At 45.9% G+C, this 26580-nt stretch overlaps 1 protein-coding gene across 1 annotated transcript in view; it reads right to left on the bottom strand.

Moving 5' to 3' along the window:
* Positions 1–349: 349 nt before the first annotated feature.
* The window catches only part of GALNT15 (polypeptide N-acetylgalactosaminyltransferase 15), a 66720-nt gene continuing 40489 nt past the window's right edge, over positions 350–26580 (bottom strand). Inside the window, exon 10 of the mRNA XM_073630193.1 lies at positions 350–3321. Coding sequence (XP_073486294.1) covers positions 3187–3321 — 135 coding nt within the window. The 3' untranslated portion in view covers positions 350–3186. The remainder of the gene's footprint in view (positions 3322–26580) is intronic.

The following is a 26580-nucleotide window of genomic DNA, read 5'->3' as shown; positions in this document are numbered from 1 at the left end:
AACTACAATTTCCATCATGCCTAGTCATGTCTGTGAATGTCAGAGTTTTACAATGCCTCATGGGATGTGTAGTTCCGCAACAGCTGGAGAGCCGCAGTTTGAAGATTCCTGACTTAGGTCATCTACAGTATTTTCTCCTGCTATGTACTTCAATTCTTCTTGCTGCATTTATATTGCAAAATAAGTTGAATGTAAAACAGAGAGAGTGAGACCCTCTTGTAACAGCAATAATACAATCTGCAAACTGCAGAACTCTGTTTGCTGGAGCCCTCGAGACATACAGGAAGCCAAAATGAGTTTCCTAAAACTGTGAATAAACAGGACATGGACACATTCAAGACAAGCGGTGTGGGCTGAAATTTGGCAACAGTGTGCTATTAGAATAAGTTAACACTTTATTATTTATTTAAATTTGTCTCAGAAATTACAGAAAATAGCAAATGTACAAAATAGATTGCTACTACAAGTTAGAAAATAGAAAGCAAACATTTGCATCAGATAAACTTCCCGTTTACTGTCTTAACCATTGCATAAAAAGCAGAATATCTTTATACAGTTTACGTAGATTGTTAATAACGCTGTTATAGAAATGAGCACCTACAGTACATGTACAGAAAGACAGTGTTGCATGCAGTGCTAACATGCTGATGTCAAATCATCTTAGTTTATATTGTTAAAAGAGGTACTTGGCTATATTCAATGCCTAAGTGCAGCCAAAATCACAAACGGAAAAAATCAGCATAAGGGACATAACTTACAGTCCGTGGGTCGCGTCCCTTGTGCTGATTACTTTACTGTTAGTGAAAACCTCCTCTATTCTATTACACCTCCAACCCCTGCCGCTTCCATAGCTTCTATGGGTGAAACCGGATCTGTGCATGGAGGATGGGCGAATGATTGCAATGTCAGTCATCCTCCATTCAAATGTTGTGTTCCCCTCATTGAAAGCTGTAGTACATCAGCTACAATATATAGCGCTGTTTTTTAGCAGCAGGTTAAGGACTTTTCGTCACACTCCCAGAACAAATCTGAGCCGGGCAAAGCGCTATTCACAGAAAGCATTGTATTTATATATAATATAAGGCTTCCTCTGACTGGCTGAGGTGAAGATCGTGAGGTCATCTGCCCACCTCTCCACCTCAGCCAATCAGAGGAATCCCTGTATGCATTGAAGAAATACAATGCTTCCTGTGGATGGCTGAGCAGTCCCACTGCCAGAACACAGGGTTGTATATTGTAAGTAGCTAAGGCTACATACAGTTTATACAGCGCTCGCAGCGGGTGCATCTGTTAGTGAAGCAAATCGTTTGTTTGGACTAGCTTGGTCCAAATAAACTGTTTAAAGTCACAAAAAGCCAGGAGTTAGGCTTTAAAATAAAAGGTTCACTTTAAACATACTGCTATATATACCGAAATGGACCTTATACTGTAAAATGTATTAAAGTTCATTCAACTACAGTATACCAAGATCTGCAGATAACCTGAACCTATACAAAGTCTCTTTGGGTGAAACAAAAACGCAATTGTTAATGTTTTAAAGCACATTAGACATATACATGAAACTCATAATGGCAATGTGAATGACACCATAATATTTTGTCACTCAGATAAGAGCTTGTCTAATGTATGATGCTTTCAATCACTGTCCATGTCATTCATTAAGAACTGAACTTCTTCCAGCAGTAGTTAGTAAAACCAGCAACAAACCATGTCACTCTTGAAATGTTTAGTGTCCCTTGACCTTCTGGTAATTATTAGGTGTTGGCCCAAGAACGTGTCCCTGCTCGGCAACCATATGTCAGAAGGAAATTAATGGGCTGCATACCTATAAAGTCACAGTGCTTAAAAACAATTTATTCCAATGGCATGTGTTCACAGCTAGACATCCCTCTTTTCATCTACCCATCCAACGCATTTCGCCCAGGAAGGAATTACTCACAGAGACTTTGGGTGGTAGCCCCAGTTCCTTAAAATATTTAATATTTGATTGTTAATCTGTTGACCCTATTTGTGTAAAACTATCTCAATGTATGTTCAAAAACTGACCCAATGTAATTCTGGCTATTTTCCCCTTAGTAAATAATGAATTAAAAACTGTACATTTTATAAAAGTACCCATAGCTTTTGGAAGATGTTTGAATAACAGGAATAATTCACATACAGTTAAGCATTGTGGGATTATGTTATTAGGAAAGAAAGATATTCTACTGTCTTAAAAAAATCCAACTCAGCTTATCTACTGTGGATATTGAAAGTACCCACAGGTTATGTGTTACTACATCTCCAACAGCAGCCCTTTAGTTGTGGATCATGTTAGAATTGCAGTGGAGTAGTGAATGTCTACATATTGTGTAGACCTGAAATGTTTGACTAAAAAATATAGCTTAAAAAACATTTATTTACATGTGCAATAGTTATGCAGCATTTCTGTTGCTAATTTGTAACAGAAAAAAAATCCCAATTTACAAATAGTCTACAACATATTTACAATTTGTCCTGATTTCATGAGATTAGATGTATGAGGCTTATAGGTTTTGTTTGTTCTGTGCTCTATATTTTAGTAAATGTTAGGGCCTGTGTTGATGGACTGTGAGCTTTGTGGATGGCATCAGTTTGATACACTTCTGAGATCATTCAGAATTCATTGACAGGTGCAGTTGACCTCCTTTGAACCCACTTCAAGTGGGTTTTGCATTTACTTGAATCAGAATGCAAAACCATTTTGAAGCAAATAAAAAAGCCCATCAACACAGTTAAAGTGGCACCAACATTTTTTACTACTTTTGGATATAATGCAAAATAGTTAAATTCTCTGTCGTTTCTTTATTGGCTTCTGTGTCCACAGGGAAAAGTGGGGATACAGACAGCAGTTAAAACCTGACAGAAGAGCAGACTTACCCTAGTCTTCCCAATAATAAAGAGAAGTATTTGGCTATAGTTCCACTCCAACAAGGAATAATGCCCAATATTTTAGGAACATTCTGATTAATATAATTTTTGTTCACAAAATTTGGCATTTATACATAAAATCTACATGAAAACCATCGTAATGCCCAAGAGTGCAATAAGTTTGAAATGAGATGCTGTATGATACTTTGGCATAGGAAAGGGGATAATCCTTTGTCTGCAGCAAAAAAAAATGCAGTTTTCAGATTAAATCATGTCCAAAACTTCCCGTTTACATCCTCACACCAGTATCATTTTCCAGGTCTGGTTCCCTTGGTTCTTCTTACACAAGCTAAGGAAGAGAAATGTCTTGCCAGTCTCTATGCTCACTGTTTCCACACATTTACTTGTAGGAATGTGTATCAGTTGTCCAGCCTACAAGAGTAAAAATCGTATTTTTAATTTACGATATTGCTCAACAAAGCAACATTTTAGAGACAGATTATGGCTACAGAGAGAAGTTGTCAGTGTTCCCTTCAACTGAAACCTTTATATTCAAATACAATACACTGTTTAGGCAGACACGTTCATAAAAATGCCAAGCAGTCTCTTCAGAAGACCCTGCAAACTACTGTCTAACTAGCAGCATTATGTTTTAACTACTACAGCTTCCTGGTCAACCCACCATTTGTTGCCTATAATCTATACCAGTGTTTCTCAACCTTTTTCCAGTCGGGGCACCCTTAAAAAGTATTTTCAGTCTTGAGGCACCCCAGTCCAAGGCTTAGTTCACGTTACTGTGTGTCGCGGAACATGTGCAAAATCGCACTCGTTCCTGACACACAGACAAATGCTCTGCTCTTTAGGGGTGCCATTAAATCTTAATGGTACCTTACACATTGGAAAATGTGGGGTGCTTTTGGTGCAGTGCAATTTAAAAAAAAAAAAAAAAAAATAGGTCGGGGATTTCCTTCCCTGAATTTTTGTGGTTAGGGAAGCCCATTGAAATGAATGGGCTGCACTGCACGCAGCACGCAGCAACACAGATGTGAACCAAGGGCTTGTTCACATGTCGGGTTGGAGGGGTGGTAAAAGCACATGGTTAAGCTGATTTTACCACCCCCAAATTCTTCCCCTTTAGCTGCAGAGACAACAGCTGGGGGTGTACACATGTTGTTGTGGCTGCAGCTGGAGGTATACCCAGGGTGAATGGGGCTGAACTGCAACTACCCTGCAACTGTGTACATTGCACGGTTGCGGTGTAGTGATGCTGCATTAAAACAGGTGGTGAGGAGGCAACATAATGCCTCTTTACCGCCTGTCAAATGCCTCTGAAAAGCGATCTGCGCATAGGTTGCTTTTCAGAGGAGAAGCAGTCCTTGCTGCTATCACAAACAAGACCTACAAAAGCAGTTCTGATGGTACAGGAATGGGGGGGGGTGTCAGGATTAAACGTAACATACGCACACACACGTATACAGACACATACACGTGCACACACGCATACAGACACATACATACAGACACTTGTACATACGCACATGCAGACACGTGCACACACACATGCAGACACACATACAAACACACATACAGACACATGCACACACACACATACAGACAGACACATGCACACACACACAGACAGACACACATACAGACACACACACACATACAGACACACGCACACACACACAGACAGACACACATACAGACACACGCACACACACACACACACATACAGACACACATACAGACAGACACATGCACACACACACAGACAGACACACATACAGACACACGCACACACACACACACATACAGACACACATACAGACAGACACTCACATGCACACACATACAGACACATGCGCACACACACACATGAACAAACACACATACAGACGTACACACACACACACACACATACAGACAGACACTCACATGCTCACGCACATACAGACACACATACACATACAGACACATGCACACACACATGTACAAACACACATACAGACACATGTACACATACACATACAGACACATGTACACATACACATACAGACACATGCACACACACATGTACAAACACACATACAGACACATGTACACATACACATACAGACACATGCACACACACATGTACAAACACACATACAGACACATGTACACACATACACATGTATAAAGCATTTTAAAACGAATCTAGTTTCTAGTACAGTACCTTTCCAGTTTCCTCATTCATCTGGGTACTGCACTGTAGGGGGAAGCAGAGAGCACAGCACACTCCCCTGCTCTTTACTTTCACTTTGCTGAGGTTGACGGAGCTTCTCACAGTGCCGATGTACAGTTCGGCTGGGGGACAGGGAGATTAGGATCATCTGACAGCCCTTCTCTCCCCTGATCCCGCGGCACACCTGAGAACCTGTGACGGCACACCAGTGTGCCGCGGCACACTGGTTGAGAAAGGCTGATCTATTCTATATTATATAATAGTGCTACTTTCACTTTTATATTATGCAAACCAACCTTATGCCTATAACACTCCTCCAGCACATACACATTTGTCTTGCCACTGTATCCCTCCTCCAGCACACACATTGGCTTTTCACCTGTATCCCTTCTCCAGCTCATGCACATTGGTCTACCCCTATCCCTCCTCCAGCACATATTGTCTTGCCTCTGTATCCCTCCTTCAGCACACACATTGATCTTTCCCCTGTATTCCTCCTCCAGCACACAGACATTGGGTTTTTCCCCTGTATCCCTCCTCCAGAACATAACCATTGGTCTTTCCCCTGTATCCCTCCTCCAGAACATAACCATTGGTCTTTCCCCTGTATCCCTCCTCCAGAACATAACCATTGGTCTTTCCCCTGTATCCCTCTTCCAGCACACACATTGTGTTTTCCCCTGTATCTCTCCGCCAGCAAACACACATTGGGTTTTCCCCTGTATCGTTCCTCTAGCAAACTCACATTGGTTTTTCCCTTGTATCCTTCCTCTAGCACACACACGTTGTCTTATCCCCTGTAGCACTCTTCCAGCACACATACATTGGCCTTTACCCTGTATTCGAACTCCAGCACGTACAAATTGTACCCCCTGTATCCCTCCTATAGCCAGGGCCGATCCTAGGGTCACCGGCGCCTGGGTGCAGAAATATTTCTGGCGCCCCCACATGGGCGTGGTCATCTTACCAACTCCTCCCCTTTACAAATGTTTCTATGGCAATGACTCAAACACAGAGATGCTCTCCTAAGAACTCTTTGTTACCCTAGGATCCTCCCATGATCTTTTAACAATAAAAAAAAATACAGGAAGAGCGTACACTAATGAGACCTGGAGGGGAGTCTCTCTGATGCACACAAAGAGGGCTTCTGTTAGAGAGTCTGTTAGAAAGAACCCCCAGACATAGTACAGGAGATGATCAGAGACTGCAGACATAGATCAGGAGATGATCAGAGACTGCAGACATAGTACAGGAGATGGTCAGAGACTGCAGACATAGTACAGGAGATGGTCAGAGACTGCAGACATGATACAGGAGATGATCAGAGACTGCAGACATGATACAAGAGATGGTCAGAGACTGCAGACATGATACAGGAGATGATCAGAGACTGCAGACATGATACAAGAGATGGTCAGAGACTGCAGACATGATACAGGAGATGATCAGAGACTGCAGACATAGTACAGGAGATGGTCAGAGACTGCAGACATGATACAGGAGATGGTCAGAGACTGCAGACATGATACAAGAGATGGTCAGAGACTGCAGACATGATACAGGAGATGATCAGAGACTGCAGACACAGTACAGGAGATGGTCAGTGACTGCAGACATGATACAGGAGATGATCAGAGACTGCAGACATGATACAGGAGATGATCAGAGACTGCAGACATGATACAAGAGATGGTCAGAGACTGCAGACATGATACAGGAGATGATCAGAGACTGCAGACATGATACAAGAGATGGTCAGAGACTGCAGACATGATACAGGAGATGATCAGAGACTGCAGACATAGTACAGGAGATGATCAGAGACTGCAGACATGATATAAGAGATGGTCAGAGACTGCAGACATGATACAAGAGATGGTCAGAGACTGCAGACATGATACAGGAGATGATCAGAGACTGCAGACATGATACAAGAGATGGTCAGAGACTGCAGACATGATACAGGAGATGATCAGAGACTGCAGACATAGTACAGGAGATGGTCAGAGACTGCAGACATGATACAGGAGATGGTCAGAGACTGCAGACATGATACAGGAGATGATCAGAGACTGCAGATATTGTACAGGAGATGATCAGAGACTGCAGACATAGTACAGGAGATGATCAGAGATTGCAGACATAGTACAGGAGATGATCAGAGACTGCAGACATAGTACAGGAGATGATCAGAGACTGCAGACATAGTACAGGAGATGATCAGAGATTGCAGACATAATACAGGAGATGATCAGAGACTGCAGACATAGTACAGGAGATGATCAGAGATTGCAGACATAGTACAGGAGATGGTCAGAGACTGCAGGCATGATACAAGAGATGATCAGAGACTGCAGACATGATACAAGAGATGGTCAGAGACTGCAGACATGATACAGGAGATGATCAGAGACTGCAGACATGATACAAGAGATGGTCAGAGACTGCAGACATGATACAGGAGATGATCAGAGACTGCAGACATAGTACAGGAGATGATCAGAGACTGCAGACATAGTACAGGAGATGGTCAGAGACTGCAGACATGATACAGGAGATGATCAGAGAACTGCAGACATGATACAAGAGATAGTCAGAGACTCCAGACATGATACAGGAGATGATCAGAGACTGCAGACATGATACAAGAGATGGTCAGAGACTGCAGACATGATACAGGAGATGATCAGAGACTGCAGACATAGTACAGGAGATGGTCAGAGACTGCAGACATGATACAGGAGATGGTCAGAGACTGCAGACATGATACAAGAGATGGTCAGAGACTGCAGACATGATACAGGAGATGATCAGAGACTGCAGACACAGTACAGGAGATGGTCAGTGACTGCAGACATGATACAGGAGATGATCAGAGACTGCAGACATGATACAGGAGATGATCAGAGACTGCAGATATTGTACAGGAGATGATCAGAGACTGCAGACATAGTACAGGAGATGATCAGAGACTGCAGACATAGTACAGGAGATGGTCAGAGATTGCAGACATAATACAGGAGATGGTCAGAGACTGCAGACATGATACAAGAGATGGTCAGAGACTGCAGACATGATACAGGAGATGATCAGAGACTGCAGACATGATACAAGAGATGGTCAGAGACTGCAGACATGATACAGGAGATGATCAGAGACTGCAGACATGATACAAGAGATGGTCAGAGACTGCAGACATGATACAGGAGATGATCAGAGACTGCAGACATAGTACAGGAGATGGTCAGAGACTGCAGACATGATACAGGAGATGGTCAGAGACTGCAGACATGATACAAGAGATGGTCAGAGACTGCAGACATGATACAGGAGATGATCAGAGACTGCAGACACAGTACAGGAGATGGTCAGTGACTGCAGACATGATACAGGAGATGATCAGAGACTGCAGACATGATACAGGAGATGATCAGAGACTGCAGACATGATACAAGAGATGGTCAGAGACTGCAGACATGATACAGGAGATGATCAGAGACTGCAGACATGATACAAGAGATGGTCAGAGACTGCAGACATGATACAGGAGATGATCAGAGACTGCAGACATAGTACAGGAGATGATCAGAGACTGCAGACATGATATAAGAGATGGTCAGAGACTGCAGACATGATACAAGAGATGGTCAGAGACTGCAGACATGATACAGGAGATGATCAGAGACTGCAGACATGATACAAGAGATGGTCAGAGACTGCAGACATGATACAGGAGATGATCAGAGACTGCAGACATAGTACAGGAGATGGTCAGAGACTGCAGACATGATACAGGAGATGGTCAGAGACTGCAGACATGATACAGGAGATGATCAGAGACTGCAGATATTGTACAGGAGATGATCAGAGACTGCAGACATAGTACAGGAGATGATCAGAGATTGCAGACATAGTACAGGAGATGATCAGAGACTGCAGACATAGTACAGGAGATGATCAGAGACTGCAGACATAGTACAGGAGATGATCAGAGATTGCAGACATAATACAGGAGATGATCAGAGACTGCAGACATAGTACAGGAGATGATCAGAGATTGCAGACATAGTACAGGAGATGGTCAGAGACTGCAGGCATGATACAAGAGATGATCAGAGACTGCAGACATGATACAAGAGATGGTCAGAGACTGCAGACATGATACAGGAGATGATCAGAGACTGCAGACATGATACAAGAGATGGTCAGAGACTGCAGACATGATACAGGAGATGATCAGAGACTGCAGACATAGTACAGGAGATGATCAGAGACTGCAGACATAGTACAGGAGATGGTCAGAGACTGCAGACATGATACAGGAGATGATCAGAGAACTGCAGACATGATACAAGAGATAGTCAGAGACTCCAGACATGATACAGGAGATGATCAGAGACTGCAGACATGATACAAGAGATGGTCAGAGACTGCAGACATGATACAGGAGATGATCAGAGACTGCAGACATAGTACAGGAGATGGTCAGAGACTGCAGACATGATACAGGAGATGGTCAGAGACTGCATACATGATACAGGAGATGATCAGAGACTGCAGATATTGTACAAGAGATGATCAGAGATTGCAGACATAATACAGGAGATGATCAGAGACTGCAGACATAGTACAGGAGATGATCAGAGACTGCAGACATAGTACAGGAGATGATCAGAGACTGCAGACATAGTACAGGAGATGATCAGAGACTGCAGACATAGTACAGGAGATGATCAGAGATTGCAGACATAATACAGGAGATGGTCAGAGACTGCAGACATGATACAGGAGATGATCAGAGACTGCAGACATGATACAGGAGATGATCAGAGACTGCAGACATGATACAAGAGATGGTCAGAGACTGCAGACATGATACAAGAGATGATCAGAGACTGCAGACATAGTACAGGAGATGATCAGAGATTGCAGACATAATACAGGAGATGATCAGAGACTGCAGACATAATACAGGAGATGGTCAGAGACTGCAGACATAATACAGGAGATGGTCAGAGACTACAGACATAATACAGGAGATGATCAGAGACTGCAGACATAGTACATATTGGCCGATCGGCCCTCTCACCTGACCCAGCGATACAGCAACGGTTCCTCTGATCAGGAGTCAGCTCACTCTGAATTGCCCATGGTGACTCCGCTGTATTCCTGCAATGACTCCATTCCTTTCAATGCCAGCGATGGCGCTAGGCTGTGTGGCTTTCCCTCTGGTGGCACAGGGCAGCGGGGTTCTCTCTCTGATGGTGTTCTCTCAGCACTGTCCTCTCCCTCTGGAGTCCTGGGTGTACTTCTCTGAAAACTTTCCCAGGCTCCTGTCTCTCTCTCTCTCTCTCTCTCTTTCCCATTCAGCTGAGCATGTTGTGTGGGCTGCAGTTTCCGTGTTACAGTGGGGCTGCCAGTTCTCGGGACTATATGTCCCACAATCCTCTTCTCTGCTCCTTTTTTCTTTTCCATTAGTACAGACCCCCCAGGACAGACCCCCCTCCATTAGTACAGAACCCCCTCCATTAGTACAGACCCCCATATTAGTACAGACCCCACCATTAGTACAGATCCCCCCTCCATTAGTACAGACCCCATTAGTACAGACCCCCCCTCCATTAGTACAGACCCCACCTCCATTAGTACAGACCCCCTCATTAGTACAGACCCCCCCATTAGTACAGACCCCCCAGGACAGACCCCCCTCCATTAGTAGAGACCCCCATATTAGTAAAGACCCCCCCCCCTCCATTAGTACAGACCCCATTAGTACAGACCTCCCCTCCATTAGTACAGACCCCCCCTCCATTAGTACAGACCCCCCCCTCCATTAGTACAGACCCCATTAGTACAGACCCCCTCTCCATTAGTACAGACCCCCCAGGACAGACCCCCTCTCCATTAGTACAGACCCCCCTCCATTAGTACAGACCCCCCAGGACAGACCCCCTCCATTAGTACAGACCCCCCAGGACAGACCCCCCTCCATTAGTAGAGACCCCCATATTAGTACAGACCCCACCATTAGTACAGACCCCCCTCCATTAGTACAGACCCCATTAGCACAGACCCCCTCTCCATTAGTACAGACCCCACCATTAGTACAGACCCCCTCTCCATTAGTACAGACCCCCTCTCCATTAGTACAGACCCCCTCTCCATTAGTACAGACCCCTCCATTAGTACAGCCCCCCTCCATTATTACAGCCCCCCCTCCATTAGTACAGCGCCCCCTCCATTAGTACAGCCCCACCTCCATTAGTGTAGCCCCCCTCCATTAGTACAGCCCCCCCTCCATTAGTACAGCCCCCCCTCCATTAGTACAGCCCCCCCCCTCCATTAGTACAGCCCCCCCTTCATTAGTACAGCCCCTCCATTAGTACAGCGTCCCCTCCATTAGTACAGCCCCCCCCCCCTCCATTAGGGTACATATATACACCCGGGCGGCAGCTGAAGAGGAGAGAACAGTGTGCAGCCAGCCGCGCCGCCCGGGTGAAGAGCAGAGGAGTTTAAAATAGGCAGGAGTGGGAGACACAGAGCAGAATGTGTCGGGCACATACCGCTCCACCGCTCCTCCGCTCCCTCCCCCCCGCGCGACATCACTGTGCGGCTGGTCTCTCTCCACGCAGAGACCAGCCGCTCAGGAGGGAGGGGCTTGAGCAGCACACACAGCGGCGGCGGCGGCGCCTTTCTTCTTTTAACACCGGCGGAGAGCGCCGCCGCCGGACGCAATCAAGAGGAGGAGGAGGAGGGAAGGGAGCACTCCGGCGCTTCAGCGCCCCCACCTCTCTGGCGCCTGGGTGCACTGCAGCCCGTGCACCCCGTCTAGGACCGGCCCTGCCTATAGCACACACACTAGTCTATCCCTTCCATCCTACCTCCAGTACACAGGGCCGGTCCTAGACGGGGTGCACGGGGTGCAGTGCACCCAGGCGCCAGAGAGGTGGGGGCGCTGAAGCGCCGGAGTGCTCCCTTCCCTCCTCCTCCTCCTCTTGATTGCGTCCGGCGGCGGCGCTCTCCGCCGGTGTTAAAAGAAGAAAGGCGCCGCCGCCGCCGCTGTGTGTGCTGCTCAAGCCCCTCCCTCCTGAGCGGCTGGTCTCTGCGTGGAGAGAGACCAGCCGCACAGTGATGTCGCGCGGGGGGGAGGGAGCGGAGGAGCGGTGGAGCGGTATGTGCCCGACACATTCTGCTCTGTGTCTCCCACTCCTGCCTATTTTAAACTCCTCTGCTCTTCACCCGGGCGGCGCGGCTGGCTGCACACTGTTCTCTCCTCTTCAGCTGCCGCCCGGGTGTATATATGTACCCTAATGGAGGGGGGGGGGCTGTACTAATGGAGGGGACGCTGTACTAATGGAGGGGCTGTACTAATGAAGGGGGGGCTGTACTAATGGAGGGGGGGGGCTGTACTAATGGAGGGGGGGCTGTACTAATGAAGGGGGGGCTGTACTAATGGAGGGGGGCTACACTAATGGAGGTGGGGCTGTACTAATGGAGGGGGCGCTGTACTAATGGAGGGGGGGCTGTACTAGTGCAGGGGGGGCTGTACTAATGGAGGGGTCTGTACTAATGGAGAGGGGGTCTGTACTAATGGAGAGGGGGTCTGTACTAATGGTGGGGTCTGTACTAATGGAGAGGGGGTCTGTGCTAATGGGGTCTGTACTAATGGAGGGGGGTCTGTACTAATGGTGGGGTCTGTACTAATATGGGGGTCTCTACTAATGGAGGGGGGTCTGTCCTGGGGGGTCTGTACTAATGGAGGGGGTCTGTCCTGGGGGGTCTGTACTAATGGAGGGGGGTCTGTACTAATGGAGAGGGGGTCTGTCCTGGGGGGTCTGTACTAATGGAGAGGGGGTCTGTACTAATGGGGTCTGTACTAATGGAGGGGGGGGTCTGTACTAATGGAGGGGGGGTCTGTACTAATGGAGGGGAGGTCTGTACTAATGGGGTCTGTACTAATGGAGGGGGGGTCTTTACTAATATGGGGGTCTCTACTAATGGAGGGGGGTCTGTCCTGGGGGGTCTGTACTAATGGGGGGGTCTGTACTAATGAGGGGGTCTGTACTAATGGAGGTGGGGTCTGTACTAATGGAGGGGGGGTCTGTACTAATGGGGTCTGTACTAATGGAGGGGGGATCTGTACTAATGGTGGGGTCTGTACTAATATGGGGGTCTGTACTAATGGAGGGGGTTCTGTACTAATGGAGGGGGGTCTGTCCTGGGGGGTCTGTACTAATGGAAAAGAAAAAAGGAGCAGAGAAGAGGATTGTGGGACATATAGTCCCGAGAACTGGCAGCCCCACTGTAACACGGAAACTGCAGCCCACACAACATGCTCAGCTGAATGGGAAAGAGAGAGAGAGAGAGAGAGAGACAGGAGCCTGGGAAAGTTTTCAGAGAAGTACACCCAGGACTCCAGAGGGAGAGGACAGTGCTGAGAGAACACCATCAGAGAGAGAACCCCGCTGCCCTGTGCCACCAGAGGGAAAGCCACACAGCCTAGCGCCATCGCTGGCATTGAAAGGAATGGAGTCATTGCAGGAATACAGCGGAGTCACCATGGGCAATTCAGAGTGAGCTGACTCCTGATCAGAGGAACCGTTGCTGTATCGCTGGGTCAGGTGAGAGGGCCGATCGGCCAATATGTACTATGTCTGCAGTCTCTGATCATCTCCTGTATTATGTCTGTAGTCTCTGACCATCTCCTGTATTATGTCTGCAGTCTCTGACCATCTCCTGTATTATGTCTGCAGTCTCTGATCATCTCCTGTATTATGTCTGCAATCTCTGATCATCTCCTGTACTATGTCTGCAGTCTCTGATCATCTCTTGTATCATGTCTGCAGTCTCTGACCATCTCTTGTATCATGTCTGCAGTCTCTGATCATCTCCTGTATCATGTCTGCAGTCTCTGATCATCTCCTGTATCATGTCTGCAGTCTCTGACCATCTCCTGTATTATGTCTGCAATCTCTGATCATCTCCTGTACTATGTCTGCAGTCTCTGATCATCTCCTGTACTATGTCTGCAGTCTCTGATCATCTCCTGTACTATGTCTGCAGTCTCTGATCATCTCCTGTACTATGTCTGCAGTCTCTGATCATCTCCTGTATTATGTCTGCAATCTCTGATCATCTCTTGTACAATATCTGCAGTCTCTGATCATCTCCTGTATCATGTATGCAGTCTCTGACCATCTCCTGTATCATGTCTGCAGTCTCTGACCATCTCCTGTACTATGTCTGCAGTCTCTGATCATCTCCTGTATCATGTCTGCAGTCTCTGACCATCTCTTGTATCATGTCTGCAGTCTCTGATCATCTCCTGTATCATGTCTGGAGTCTCTGACTATCTCTTGTATCATGTCTGCAGTTCTCTGATCATCTCCTGTATCATGTCTGCAGTCTCTGACCATCTCCTGTACTATGTCTGCAGTCTCTGATCATCTCCTGTATCATGTCTGCAGTCTCTGACCATCTCTTGTATCATGTCTGCAGTCTCTGATCATCTCCTGTATCATGTCTGCAGTCTCTGACCATCTCTTGTATCATGTCTGCAGTCTCTGATCATCTCTTGTATCATGCCTGCAGTCTCTGACCATCTCCTGTACTATGTCTGCAATCTCTGATCATCTCCTGTACTATGTCTGCAGTCTCTGATCATCTCCTGTATTATGTCTGCAATCTCTGATCATCTCCTGTACTATGTCTGCAGTCTCTGATCATCTCCTGTACTATGTCTGCAGTCTCTGATCATCTCCTGTACTATGTCTGCAATCTCTGATCATCTCCTGTACTATGTCTGCAGTCTCTGATCATCTCCTGTACAATATCTGCAGTCTCTGATCATCTCCTGTATCATGTCTGCAGTCTCTGACCATCTCCTGTATCATGTCTGCAGTCTCTGACCATCTCCTGTACTATGTCTGCAGTCTCTGATCATCTCCTGTATCATGTCTGCAGTCTCTGACCATCTCTTGTATCATGTCTGCAGTCTCTGATCATCTCCTGTATCATGTCTGCAGTCTCTGACCATCTCTTGTATCATGTCTGCAGTCTCTGACCATCTCTTATATCATGTCTGCAGTCTCTGATCATCTCCTGTACTATGTCTGCAGTCTCTGATCATCTCCTGTATCATGTCTGCAGTCTCTGACCATCTCTTGTATCATGTCTGCAGTCTCTGATCATCTCCTGTATCATGTCTGCAGTCTCTGACCATCTCTTGTATCATGTCTGCAGTCTCTGATCATCTCCTGTATCATGTCTGCAGTCTCTGATCATCTCCTGTATCATGTCTGCAGTCACTGACCATCTCCTGTACTGTGTCTGCAGTCTCTGATCATCTCCTGTATCATGTCTGCAGTCTCTGACCATCTCTTGTATCATGTCTGCAGTCTCTGACCATCTCCTGTATCATGTCTGCAGTCTCTGACCATCTCCTGTACTATGTCTGCAGTCTCTGATCATCTCCTGTATCATGTCTGCAGTCTCTGACCATCTCTTGTATCATGTCTGCAGTCTCTGATCATCTCCTGTATCATGTCTGCAGTCTCTGACCATCTCTTGTATCATGTCTGCAGTCTCTGATCATCTCCTGTATCATGTCTGCAGTCTCTGACCATCTCTTGTATCATGTCTGCAGTCTCTGACCATCTCCTGTATTATGTCTGCAATCTCTGACCATCTCCTGTACTATGTCTGCAGTCTCTGATCATCTCCTGTACTATGTCTGCAGTCTCTGATCATCTCCTGTACAATATCTGCAGTCTCTGATCATCTCCTGTATCATGTCTGCAGTCTCTGATCATCTCCTGTACTATGTCTGCAGTCTCTGACCATCTCCTGTACTATGTCTGCAGTCTCTGACCATCTCCTGTACTATGTCTGCAGTCTCTGACCATCTCCTGTACTATGTCTGCAGTCTCTGACCATCTCCTGTACTATGTCTGCAGTCTCTGATCATCTCCTGATCTATGTCTGCAGTCTCTGATCATCTCCTGTACTATGTCTGGGGGTTCTTTCTAACAGACTCTCTAACAGAAGCCCTCTTTGTGTGCATCAGAGAGACTCCCCTCCAGGTCTCATTAGTGTACGCTCTTCCTGTATTTTTTTTTATTGTTAAAAGATCATGGGAGGATCCTAGGGTAACAAAGAGTTCTTAGGAGAGCATCTCTGTGTTTGAGTCATTGCCATAGAAACATTTGTAAAGGGGAGGAGTTGGTAAGATGACCACGCCCATGTGGGGGCGCCAGAAATATTTCTGCACCCAGGCGCCGGTGACCCTAGGATCGGCCCTGCCAGTACACATACAGTACATTGACCTATCTCCTGTATCTCTCCTCCAGCACACACGCTAAAGAGACTTCAGTCTGCTGTGAAACCCAAATTATATATCAAACACTGTCTATGTCCTCCCCATAGACATTGCAAACTGAGCTGAGATACACAGTTGGGAGGGTCAGCAATCAAAGTGAAACTCGGTTTAGCAGCAGTCTCACTCCACAGTATCTATACCAGCAGTAGGATGTCCCTCTAGTACACAAAGCTCTCTAGACAGTTTTACACCCCTTACGGCCTAGCCCAGGTGTGTTAAACCCTCAACACTTATTTCTCTATGGATATGCATACCTCCCAACCAGTCCCGTCGGTAGGGGGTGGCTTTTGGGGCTATAGCCCCGAATCTGGAGCCCATAGCCCCGAGTCTCTGCAGGGGTCCCCAAGGGGAGGGGAGGCTCTCTGGGGACCCTGATGTAAGTGGGGGAGCTCTCTGGGGACCCTGATGCAAGGGGGAGGCTCTCTGGGGACCCTGATTTTAAGGGGGGGCTCATTGGGGACCCTAATGTAAGGGGGGCTCTCTGGGGACTCTGATGTAAGGAGGAGGCTCTCTGGGGACCCTGATGTAAGGGGGGTTCTCTGGGGACCCTGATGTAAGGGGGGCTCTCTGGGGACCCTGATGTAAGGGGGGCTCTCTGGGGACCCTGATGTAAGGGGGGCTCTCTGGGGACCCTGATGTAAGGGGGGGCTCTCTGGGGACCCTGATGTAAGGGGGGGCTCTCTGGGGATCCTGATGTAAGGGGGGCTCTCTGGGGACCCTGATGTAAGGGGGAGGCTCTCTGGGGACCCTGATTTTAAGGGGGAGGCTCTCTGGGGACCCTGATTTTTAGGGGGAGGCTCTCTCGGGACCCTGATTTTAAGGGGGAGGCTCTCTGGGGACCCTAATGTAAGGGGGAGGCTCTCTGGGGACTCTGATGTAAGGAGGAGGCTCTCTAGGGACCCTGATATAAGGGGGGCTCTCTGGGGACCCTGTTGTAAGGGGGGCTCTCTGGGGACCCTGATGTAAGTGGAGGGCTCTCTGGGGATATACACACACATGTATATTACTGTATACACACGTGTATGCCCACCCAGGCGTATGACTTTCTTTACTACGCTATTATGGGCTCTAGCCCCAGATCTTTTGTAGACCTAGCAACGCCCCTGCTCCCAACTGTCCCTGATTTGGAAGAAAGTCCCTCTGTCCCTCTTTCCTCCTCATTTGTCCCTCATTTTGGTCTGATCTATATAGTTGTATATCAAATGCACTTTTTATGCATCAAAAAGTGTTTCCCAGTGCTAAACCTTTCATCCAATTTCTAAATAGCTGCATTTGTACATTAAAAAAACAATGTAAAGGAATAGTAGTGGTAAAAAAAGCACTTGTGGGTTTAACTAAACATTCTTTTTGTACACTTCTCCTTTAAGGGGACGTGACAGGGAGTAGGTCCTACATACTTTTGCTATTAGTCGTCCCTCATTCCTATTTTAGAAAGTTGGGAGGTATGCATATGTGGTAACCTCTCTTCAGCCCATGTGCATTATCCCCTTAGTTCTCAGTCCCCAGACATGTACACATTGTTTTTTCCCCTGTATCCCACCTCCAGTACACATATTGGCCTATCCTGTGTATTCCTCCTCCACTTCGCATACATTGGTCTTTACCTTGTATCCCAGCTCAAGCACACACACACACATTGGTCTATTCCAGTGATGGCAAATCTTGGCAGCGCAGATGTTTTGTAACTACATTTCCCATGATGCTCATGCAGTCTGCAGTGTAGTTGAGTATCATGGGAATTCTAATTCCAAAACATCTGGAATGCCAAGGTTCGCCATCACTGGTCTATTCCATGTATCCCTCCTACAGCACATGCACATTGGTCTACCCTTCCTATGGCACACACACATTGGTCTACATTACCCAATGTATGTGCACCTATTGTCCTGCTTATGTCTTGTGCATTTACCCCTTCGCAACTAGTCTCCAGCACATATGTAATAATCCCTTTGTTTCAAGCATGCATATGTTAACCCCTCAGAATCCAGTCACCAGCAAATGTGCTATAATCCCTCACATTATCCAGTGCACCATGCCAAATATCAGTCTCATCTACACCGTATCCTTCCTAGTGGAAATCTCAGCCCTGGCCATCTCTCAAGTCCCCAGTGCTACTTCCACTGTTCCCGAACATCATGTCACTGCTGATATCCTGATCATGTTTTGGTGTCTCCTTTGTCCCCTTTTCAACTGACACACTCCTCCTGTTCCAGTATCCTCCCCACCACCTAGTCTGAAGTGCTGCTAACAATATTCCTGCCATCTCCTCTATGCCAGAAAAAAACTTTTTCATTTTTAGTAGGCCCATTTCCTCCTCTGTGAAACCCTCTGTAATTATAACGCAGCAGCATGGGAGCTGAGCTGTTTACACACAGTTTTGTAAATAGGGGCCAAATGCATTTTGGGGCACATCTCTCCACCCCCATCATACATCCAAATAAATTTGATTTTGTAGCAAACATGGAAAGATCAGTAGCTATATCACCACAAGGAAAACAAGCTGTCACCCCTCCCACACCATCAAGATCAGCCCAGGGGGTGAATTCATCAGGGCACACAGAAATGTGTCTAGTAAAGAATTATATGATCAGGAATTTGGGATAGTAGAGAAAAGATTGAGTGGAAGGGGCTACCCAAAAATGTTAATCAATCGAGCCAAGAATAATGCTAGAGGAAGGAGAAGAGAAAATAATTGCATAATACGACTGTGAGAAGCAATCCAACATGTAACAACAAAGAGAGAAGTGTTAATTTTGCCGCCACTTATAGTGTGGAATATATACAAATTGTAGACACTATAAAGAAAAATATACCCATAATATATAGAGATAAAATCTTAGAAAAGATTTTTTAATATGGTTGCCAGTTTTCAAGTAGATGGCCCTCAACTTTGGGATGATTACGGTCTCCAAGTTTATACATCAGTGACAGTAGAAAAACGGTTATTGTATCAACACAGAGTGGTACTGTGGATACTATATAAACCCACGTCCCATTTTTTTTTTTTTTTTTTAAAGATATTTTTATTAATTTTACAAATCAGTTGTACAAAACAAGCACAACAAACATCCACTTAATATGCTCGGTCAGTCATTGGTAAACAGTAATAACATGTAGCTCATATAAACAGAGACAGACATTGGTACATCTGCTAATATTAGCACGCAACTACTCATACAAGCAATTTGTCTGTATATAACGGTACCAATAATTTGCATAAATTATATACTATCCCGGCGCGACCTGTACATGCCCCAACTACATATCCTACAAGGTGAGGGTCAAAGGGCTAGCAAGCCATCTACCCCAAATTTTATGGAATGTTTTTGTCCGTTTCCTTATTTCGAAAGTAAGTTTATACAGTGGTATCACATCATTGATTAATTTTAGCCATAGGGATTTCAAGGGTGTTGATACACCCTTCCATGACATCAGGATGGTCTTTCTAACGTAAAAGTAGAGGATTCGTAGTAATCTTTTGGCCTGTGTTGGTAGTTGTAAATCTCCAAAGATCCCCAACAGGCCATTTTTTGGGTGGATGATATTGGGGAGGCCTAAAGCAGAGGAAATGAAGGAGCCTACTTCCACCCAGAATTCCCGAACCACTGGACAGGTCCAGAAGCAGTGCATGAAATCAGCACTCCCTCCACAACCACGAAAGCATTCAGCGGAGGTCTTCAGCCCCATTTTGTGTAGTCTAGCCGGAGTAAGATGAGAATGGTGAAAAAATTTAATCTGTATAACTCTATCTCTAGATGAAATGACCGTGGCTTTATATGTGTCTCTGAATTCAGTCCAGTCTTCCTCAGTAAATGAGATGTCCATGGATGTCCATTTTTCCTGCGCTTTACTAAATCGGGGGTTAACGTCCGTCATTAGGGCCGCATAATAGGTAGAAATAAGCTTATTAGGGTCTGGTTGTCTTAGTAGTCTCTCTAGTGGGGGCAAATTAATGGGATTCTTTAGGGAGCCAAACTGAGCTCGTATAGCGTGCCTAAGTTGATAATAGTGGAACAAATAAGAGCGTGGTAGGCCAAAGTCTAAGCTCAGTTGTTGAAAAGTCTTAAACCCTTGGGCATCATACAAATGACATAAGTATTTTATTCCCTTAGAGTGCCATCGCTGAGTGTCGGGCAATGAGTATAGTTCCTGCAAAGTAGGGTTGAACCACAGGGGATTATTTGGGGATGTGGACCAGGAATATTTAGAGATTTTTGTAATTATATATCGAAAAAGTAAAAGAGAAGTTGCTAGCATAGAGGTGCCTGGTCGACTTGGAACCCTACCTCTATAAACAATGTTATGTAGAGTTTCCATGGAAGACGTAATGGCTCCCTCAGTGGTAGTACATGCATTTGCCGGGACCGGACATAGCCAATCATGCTCATGCACTAACTGTGATGCTAAGTAATAAAGAAAAAAATTTGGAAACGCCAACCCCGCCATATGTGATGGCAGCCTTAACGTCTCCAGTGCCACCCTGGGGGTCCCCCCACTCCACAGGAACGTTGTACAAATCGTATCTATCCTTTTAAAAATAGATTTGGGGATTTTGCAAGGGGAGTTAGCCAGCACGTATAGCAGTTTTGGTAAGTAGACCATTTTAAGTAGGCTTGCTCTTCCCATAAGATCTAGGGGCAAGTCCATCCACTGCTTAATTTGTTCCTGTAGTCTATTCAGTATGGGGTCTAAGTTATTAGTAATGTAGGTGGATAAAGGCGATTGTACCAATACCCCAAGGTATTGAAAGGAAGTTACTACCTGTAAGTTGGAGTCCGGGTGGATCTGGGAGATTGCTGCTGAATCCAAAGGGAACAGGCTGGATTTGTCCCAGTTCACCCGGAATCCAGAGAAATCTCCAAACCTATTAATCTCGGCCAACAGCGACCGAAGTGATGTATTAGTATCTGCCAGATACACCAAAGTGTCGTCTGCATACAATGAAATACGTTCCTCAATGGTAGCAATAGGCAGGCCTTTGATGGAAGGGGATGTACGAATTCGAGCCGCCAGCGGTTCCATAGCCAAGGCGAACAAAAGCGGGGACAAAGGACATCCCTGCCTCGTGCCCCTTGTAATGGAGAATGATTTAGTGATTGAGGAATTAACGCGCACTCGGGCTTGGGGGATGTGTAAAGTAGTCTAATCCATGCCACCATGCGAGGACCGAAACCATACACCTGCAGCACACGAAAGAGATATGGCCATTCCACACTATCAAATGCTTTACATGTGTCCAAAGACACAATGGCACGGGTACGTGAACACTCATGAGGGTATTGCAGGTTGTGGAATAGTCTGCGGATATTCATTCTTGTGGACCGTCCAGGTATAAAACCCCCTTGGTCACTATTGACCAGGGACGTAACTACAGTATTTAAGCGGTTTGCAAGCACTTTTGCTAGGATCTTAACATCCACATTTATGAGGGATATTGGGCGGTATGATTCACATTTAAGTGGATCTTTGCGGGGTTTCAGCAGGAGCACGATCAAGGCTTCTCGCATGGTGGGGGGAAGGATACCAGCCTCCAAGGCCTTATTATATGTACGTAGCAGAAATGGGCACAGTAAATCCCTGAATTGTGAATACCATTCAGTGGGATAACCATCCAGCCCGGGAGTCTTGTGGGCTGGCATTTGAGCAATGGCTACTGCAATCTCTTCAACTGAGATGGGAGCGTCTAACATCTCCCTCCCCTCAGTAGAAATGGAGGGGAGAGATATGTCAGCAAGGTATTCGTTTAGCTGGGGTTCAGTGTACTCAGCTCTAGAAGTGTAAAGTTCTGTGTAGAAGTTTAAAAAAGTTTCCATAATATCCCCAGGGACCTCACTCATTTGGCCTGTCTTAGTATAGATATGAGGAATGGATACTGGAGGGCGATCAGGCCTTGCCAGATATGCTAAAAGGCGTCCAGCCTTGTTACCATGTTCAAATGATTTCTGTGCTGTGTGTAACAGTTTCTTTTTTGTAAGGTCTAACAGACGTATTTCATATTCCCTACGTTTCAATAGCCATGTTTCTCTTGTGTCTGGGGTCGGATCAGAGGTATATACAGATTCTGCCTGTACCATGGCAGTTTCAAGTTCCGCTGTATGCTGTTGGTTGTTTTTTCTCAAGACCCCAGTGATGGACATAAAGGTGCCCCTCAATGAGGCCTTGAAGGCCTCCCACTCAATAGAAGGGTCCACTGTCCCCACATTGTCCCTCCAGTATTCCTTAATACCTTGCCTACATGTTCCCTGTACCACCTCATCTTCCAGCCAATAAGAATTTAACCTCCAAATAGAGGGGGTAGATCCTGGAAGGATGGTGAGGTCCACAGAAAGGGGCGCATGGTCTGAAACCCCTCTAGGTAGATAGGAAGTTGCAGCGACAAAGGGGAGAGTGTCTGCTGGGGCGAAGGCCATATCAATTCGAGACATGGTGTGAAATGAGTCTGAATGACAAGAAAACTGACTATCATCTGGGTGTTTCCAGCGCCATAATTCAGTAAGGTCATAAACCTGCATCCAGTTCAAAAGGGAGGGAAAGGGTCTACCCCTACCCCCCAAGCGATCCATGGCTGGGTCCAGTACAGCATTAAAATCACCAATGTAAAGGAGAGGTCCGGGGGGTCTATCCAATAAGTACAGTGACAATTTCAATAGTACCTCTGCCGAAAAGGGCGGAGGAATATAGAGGTTAACAATAGTAAACGTTATTGAGGAGATTTGTAGAGTAAGTACGACATATCTCCCATTTGGATCTGTCTTGACCTGTAAAGTTTCTGCTGGGAGGGATTTAGCCACTAAGATAGAAACTCCCCTAGAGTAATTTGTGTGCGTAGCATGATAACCCTGAGCCAGCCATGGACGCCTAAGGGCCCTCACCTTAGTGTCAGTTAGGTGGGTCTCCTGTAGACACACCACATGAGGACGACATTTCTTTAGGACTGAAAAAACGAGAGATCGTTTTTGGGGGGCATTCAAACCTCTAGTATTTCATGACACTATTTTTAAGGACCCTGACATTGTAAGACAAACAATATATCATGATCATAAGGACAAATAAGCACATATTTATCTAGTACCTCACAGGCCGCGCCAGGCCACATGCATTCAATGATATGTATAGCACATTTCAAATACCTATGTTTACTCGAGTCTGTATTGCCAGTATACAGGCCCGAGTAAGCCAATAAACCGTTCCGAGCAGCATCTATATAAATTGCAAAAAAGAAAAAAGAGGGAAAAAAACAAAAAAAAAGTACAAAAGAGCACAAAAAAGTGCAAACCTTGTTTGAAAAACCCATAACCCCCACCCCGCTCGGCCATCCCCAACTTAGCGAGCCTTGGATCCCAAAACCCAAATAGACCCCTCCTACCCCGTAAAAAAAGGGGAAAGGGAAGTGTTATTAAGGGTCCAACTATTCCGTGGTCACACCACTGTCTGGTGGGGAGGTAACGTGGAGATCAGTGTGGCTCCCAACTAATAGTAGAAAAAAAAAATAAAGTTATGTCCTGATCCAGGATGTCTTTTCGGTATGTTTTATGGGAAGACCCAAAAAAAAAAAAAAAAAAAATAAGAAAAACAAGAATAATGACAGGCCAAGCAGGAATGTTAAAGGTTGTTGCAGGATTATAGATCTTTCTTCTTTCTCTTCTCTCCTTTTCCCTTCATTATAAGACCTCAGGTATGGGTGAGTAGCCCCGTATGATGAGGTTGACATTTAGTGGATGGGGGACTGCATGGTTTCGTCCATAAGGAGTTCAGCAGAGGGGAACATTAAACAGGGGAAGCTGTTAGTGACCTCTGCGCCTGTCTGCTGGCCCGTAGCGGTCGTTTAGCCAAGCCATGGCTTCTTTAGGGCTAGAGTAAAAGTGAGCTTTACCATCGAATATGATGCGGAGCTTGGCAGGAAACAGCATGGCATATTTCAATCCCTCCTCACGTAAACGACTCTTCACTGCTGAGAATGATATGCGCTGGCGCTGCACCTCAGCAGAGAAGTCAGGATAAATAGAGATATTGTTACCGTTGTATTTAAGCGGACTTTTCTCTCTTGCTATTCGTAAAATGGCCACTTTATCCTGGAAATTGAGGATGCGAGCGATGATTGAACGTGGAGGTGCTCCCTCTGGGGGAGGACGTGGGGGTGTACGGTGTGCCCTCTCAATCACATATGAGAACGATGGCGCATCAGTGCCAAAGATATCTCTCAGCCAGGAGTATAAAAATTTTTCAGGGTGAGAGCCTTCCGCCCGTTCAGGGAATCCAACAAAACGTAAATTGTTCCTTCTAGAACGATTCTCCAAATCGTCAATTTTGGCGCGGAGAGCTGCTAGTTCCCCAGTATTATCTCTCACTTTAACAGTTAGGGGGTGCATAGTGTCCTCCACGGAACTAATACGTTCCTCCATATCCCCAGCCCTGTCACGGTGGTTTTGGACATCCTGCTTGAGGAGTGAGAAATCCATTCTCATGGATGCTATTTGAGTAGTGAGGGAGGCCTTACAATCTTGTATAGCCAGCATAATGGTGGTTAGGGTTGGTTCAGCAGGGGGATTCAGCTCACCATCATCATCAGTGGATTGCTGGGGGTCCTGAGTGGTCTGGGGGTCTTGTGATAACTGGGAGACAGTCTGTGTACGGAAGATAGCAGGAGTAGAAGCACTCACCCCACTAGCAGAGCTCCGGTCATCAGACAGATTCGCCTGCAGCGTGGCTGCCTGAGAGGCCTGTGTCCCGGCGCCATCTTGCCTCCGGAATCCTGCCAGACGGTCCGACGTAGATGGGGGCCAAGCCGGCCCGTATTTCACCATGGTAGCCAGCCTGCCTTGTGCCCACCACCGTGGGGAACAAATTGAGACCTTCGGAGAGGATATAGGACTCAGGATGCCTGTAGGATGGTTGTTGAGAGCCGGAGCGCTGTAACTATGCGGCCGCTCGCTCCACCATCAAGCCACGCCCCTCACCCGCGTCCCATTTAGATTGGAAAAAGTTAAATAAGAAGAGCTTGGACTTTTTAGGCACAACAACACAAAGGTTACAAAAATATAAATTTATTGAGAGAAAATGACAAACCAATGTATAAAATCACACTGATAAAATGATCCGATGAAGGAAATATAGCACTAAATATAACCGACTTATCGCTACATGGAATCTAACAAATAGATTTGCTGTATAGTAACGGTAAATCCAAGAGTACGGTTATATTGCAGTAAAGTAGTATCTTGCTCTACATGTTACACGCCTTGGGCTTCTTCAGGAGAATTTGAATAACTATTTAAATATAAGGAAACAAATAAACAACAACATAAATAAACAACAAATAATGAATATAAAACAGTTAGCAGTTAAAACGGTCTTCCATTTCACCCATCCCCCCCAAAGGGAGGTGGGCAGCCCACAAAGTAACCCCACAGACAGTGAAGGCAAACCAAACAACTATGGGGGCATGCATAACATGAATAGAAATAATATAAAGTGTATAGATGTACTTTAGTGCATAGGGTAAAGCAAATATTGGGTGTAGCCCCAGTAATTACAATGATCTATAAAAACACAGGCTCACAGCTGAAAGCAGTGTATACAATTAAACAGGGCGGCTGCTGAGGGGTCAGGTGTTACCATCAGAGAGTGGAGATCTATGATAAATAATGCCGAATAGGTCAGCTAATGGCAGAGTAATCTTAGCTGGATGTACCAGAGCAAAAAGTATAACAATCTTACCTGTTATAAAACAAGATCGCTGTCTAACGAATGGGAGGATATATAAGGCCAATGGTAGATACAGTGAGTGGCAGAAAAAGGGAAGAAAGGAGCATTAGCACAGATCCCCCCCTCATAGTACAGATTGCCACTGATTAAGAAGGGCCATTATTTATCATAGGTCTCCACTCACTGATGGTAACACCTGACCCCTCAGAAGCCGCCCTGTGTAATTGTATACACTGCTTTCAGCTGTCAGCCTGTGTTTTTATAGATCATTGTAAGTACTGGGGCTACACCCAATATTTGCTTTGCACTAAAGTACATCTATACACTTTATATTATTTCTATTCATGTTATGCACGCCCCCATAGTTGTTTGGTTTGCCTTC

Source organism: Aquarana catesbeiana, linkage group LG05, assembly GCF_042186555.1.
Source record: "Aquarana catesbeiana isolate 2022-GZ linkage group LG05, ASM4218655v1, whole genome shotgun sequence".
Lineage (NCBI taxonomy): Eukaryota > Metazoa > Chordata > Amphibia > Anura > Ranidae > Aquarana > Aquarana catesbeiana.
This window is presented reverse-complemented; position numbering and strand designations above follow the sequence as displayed.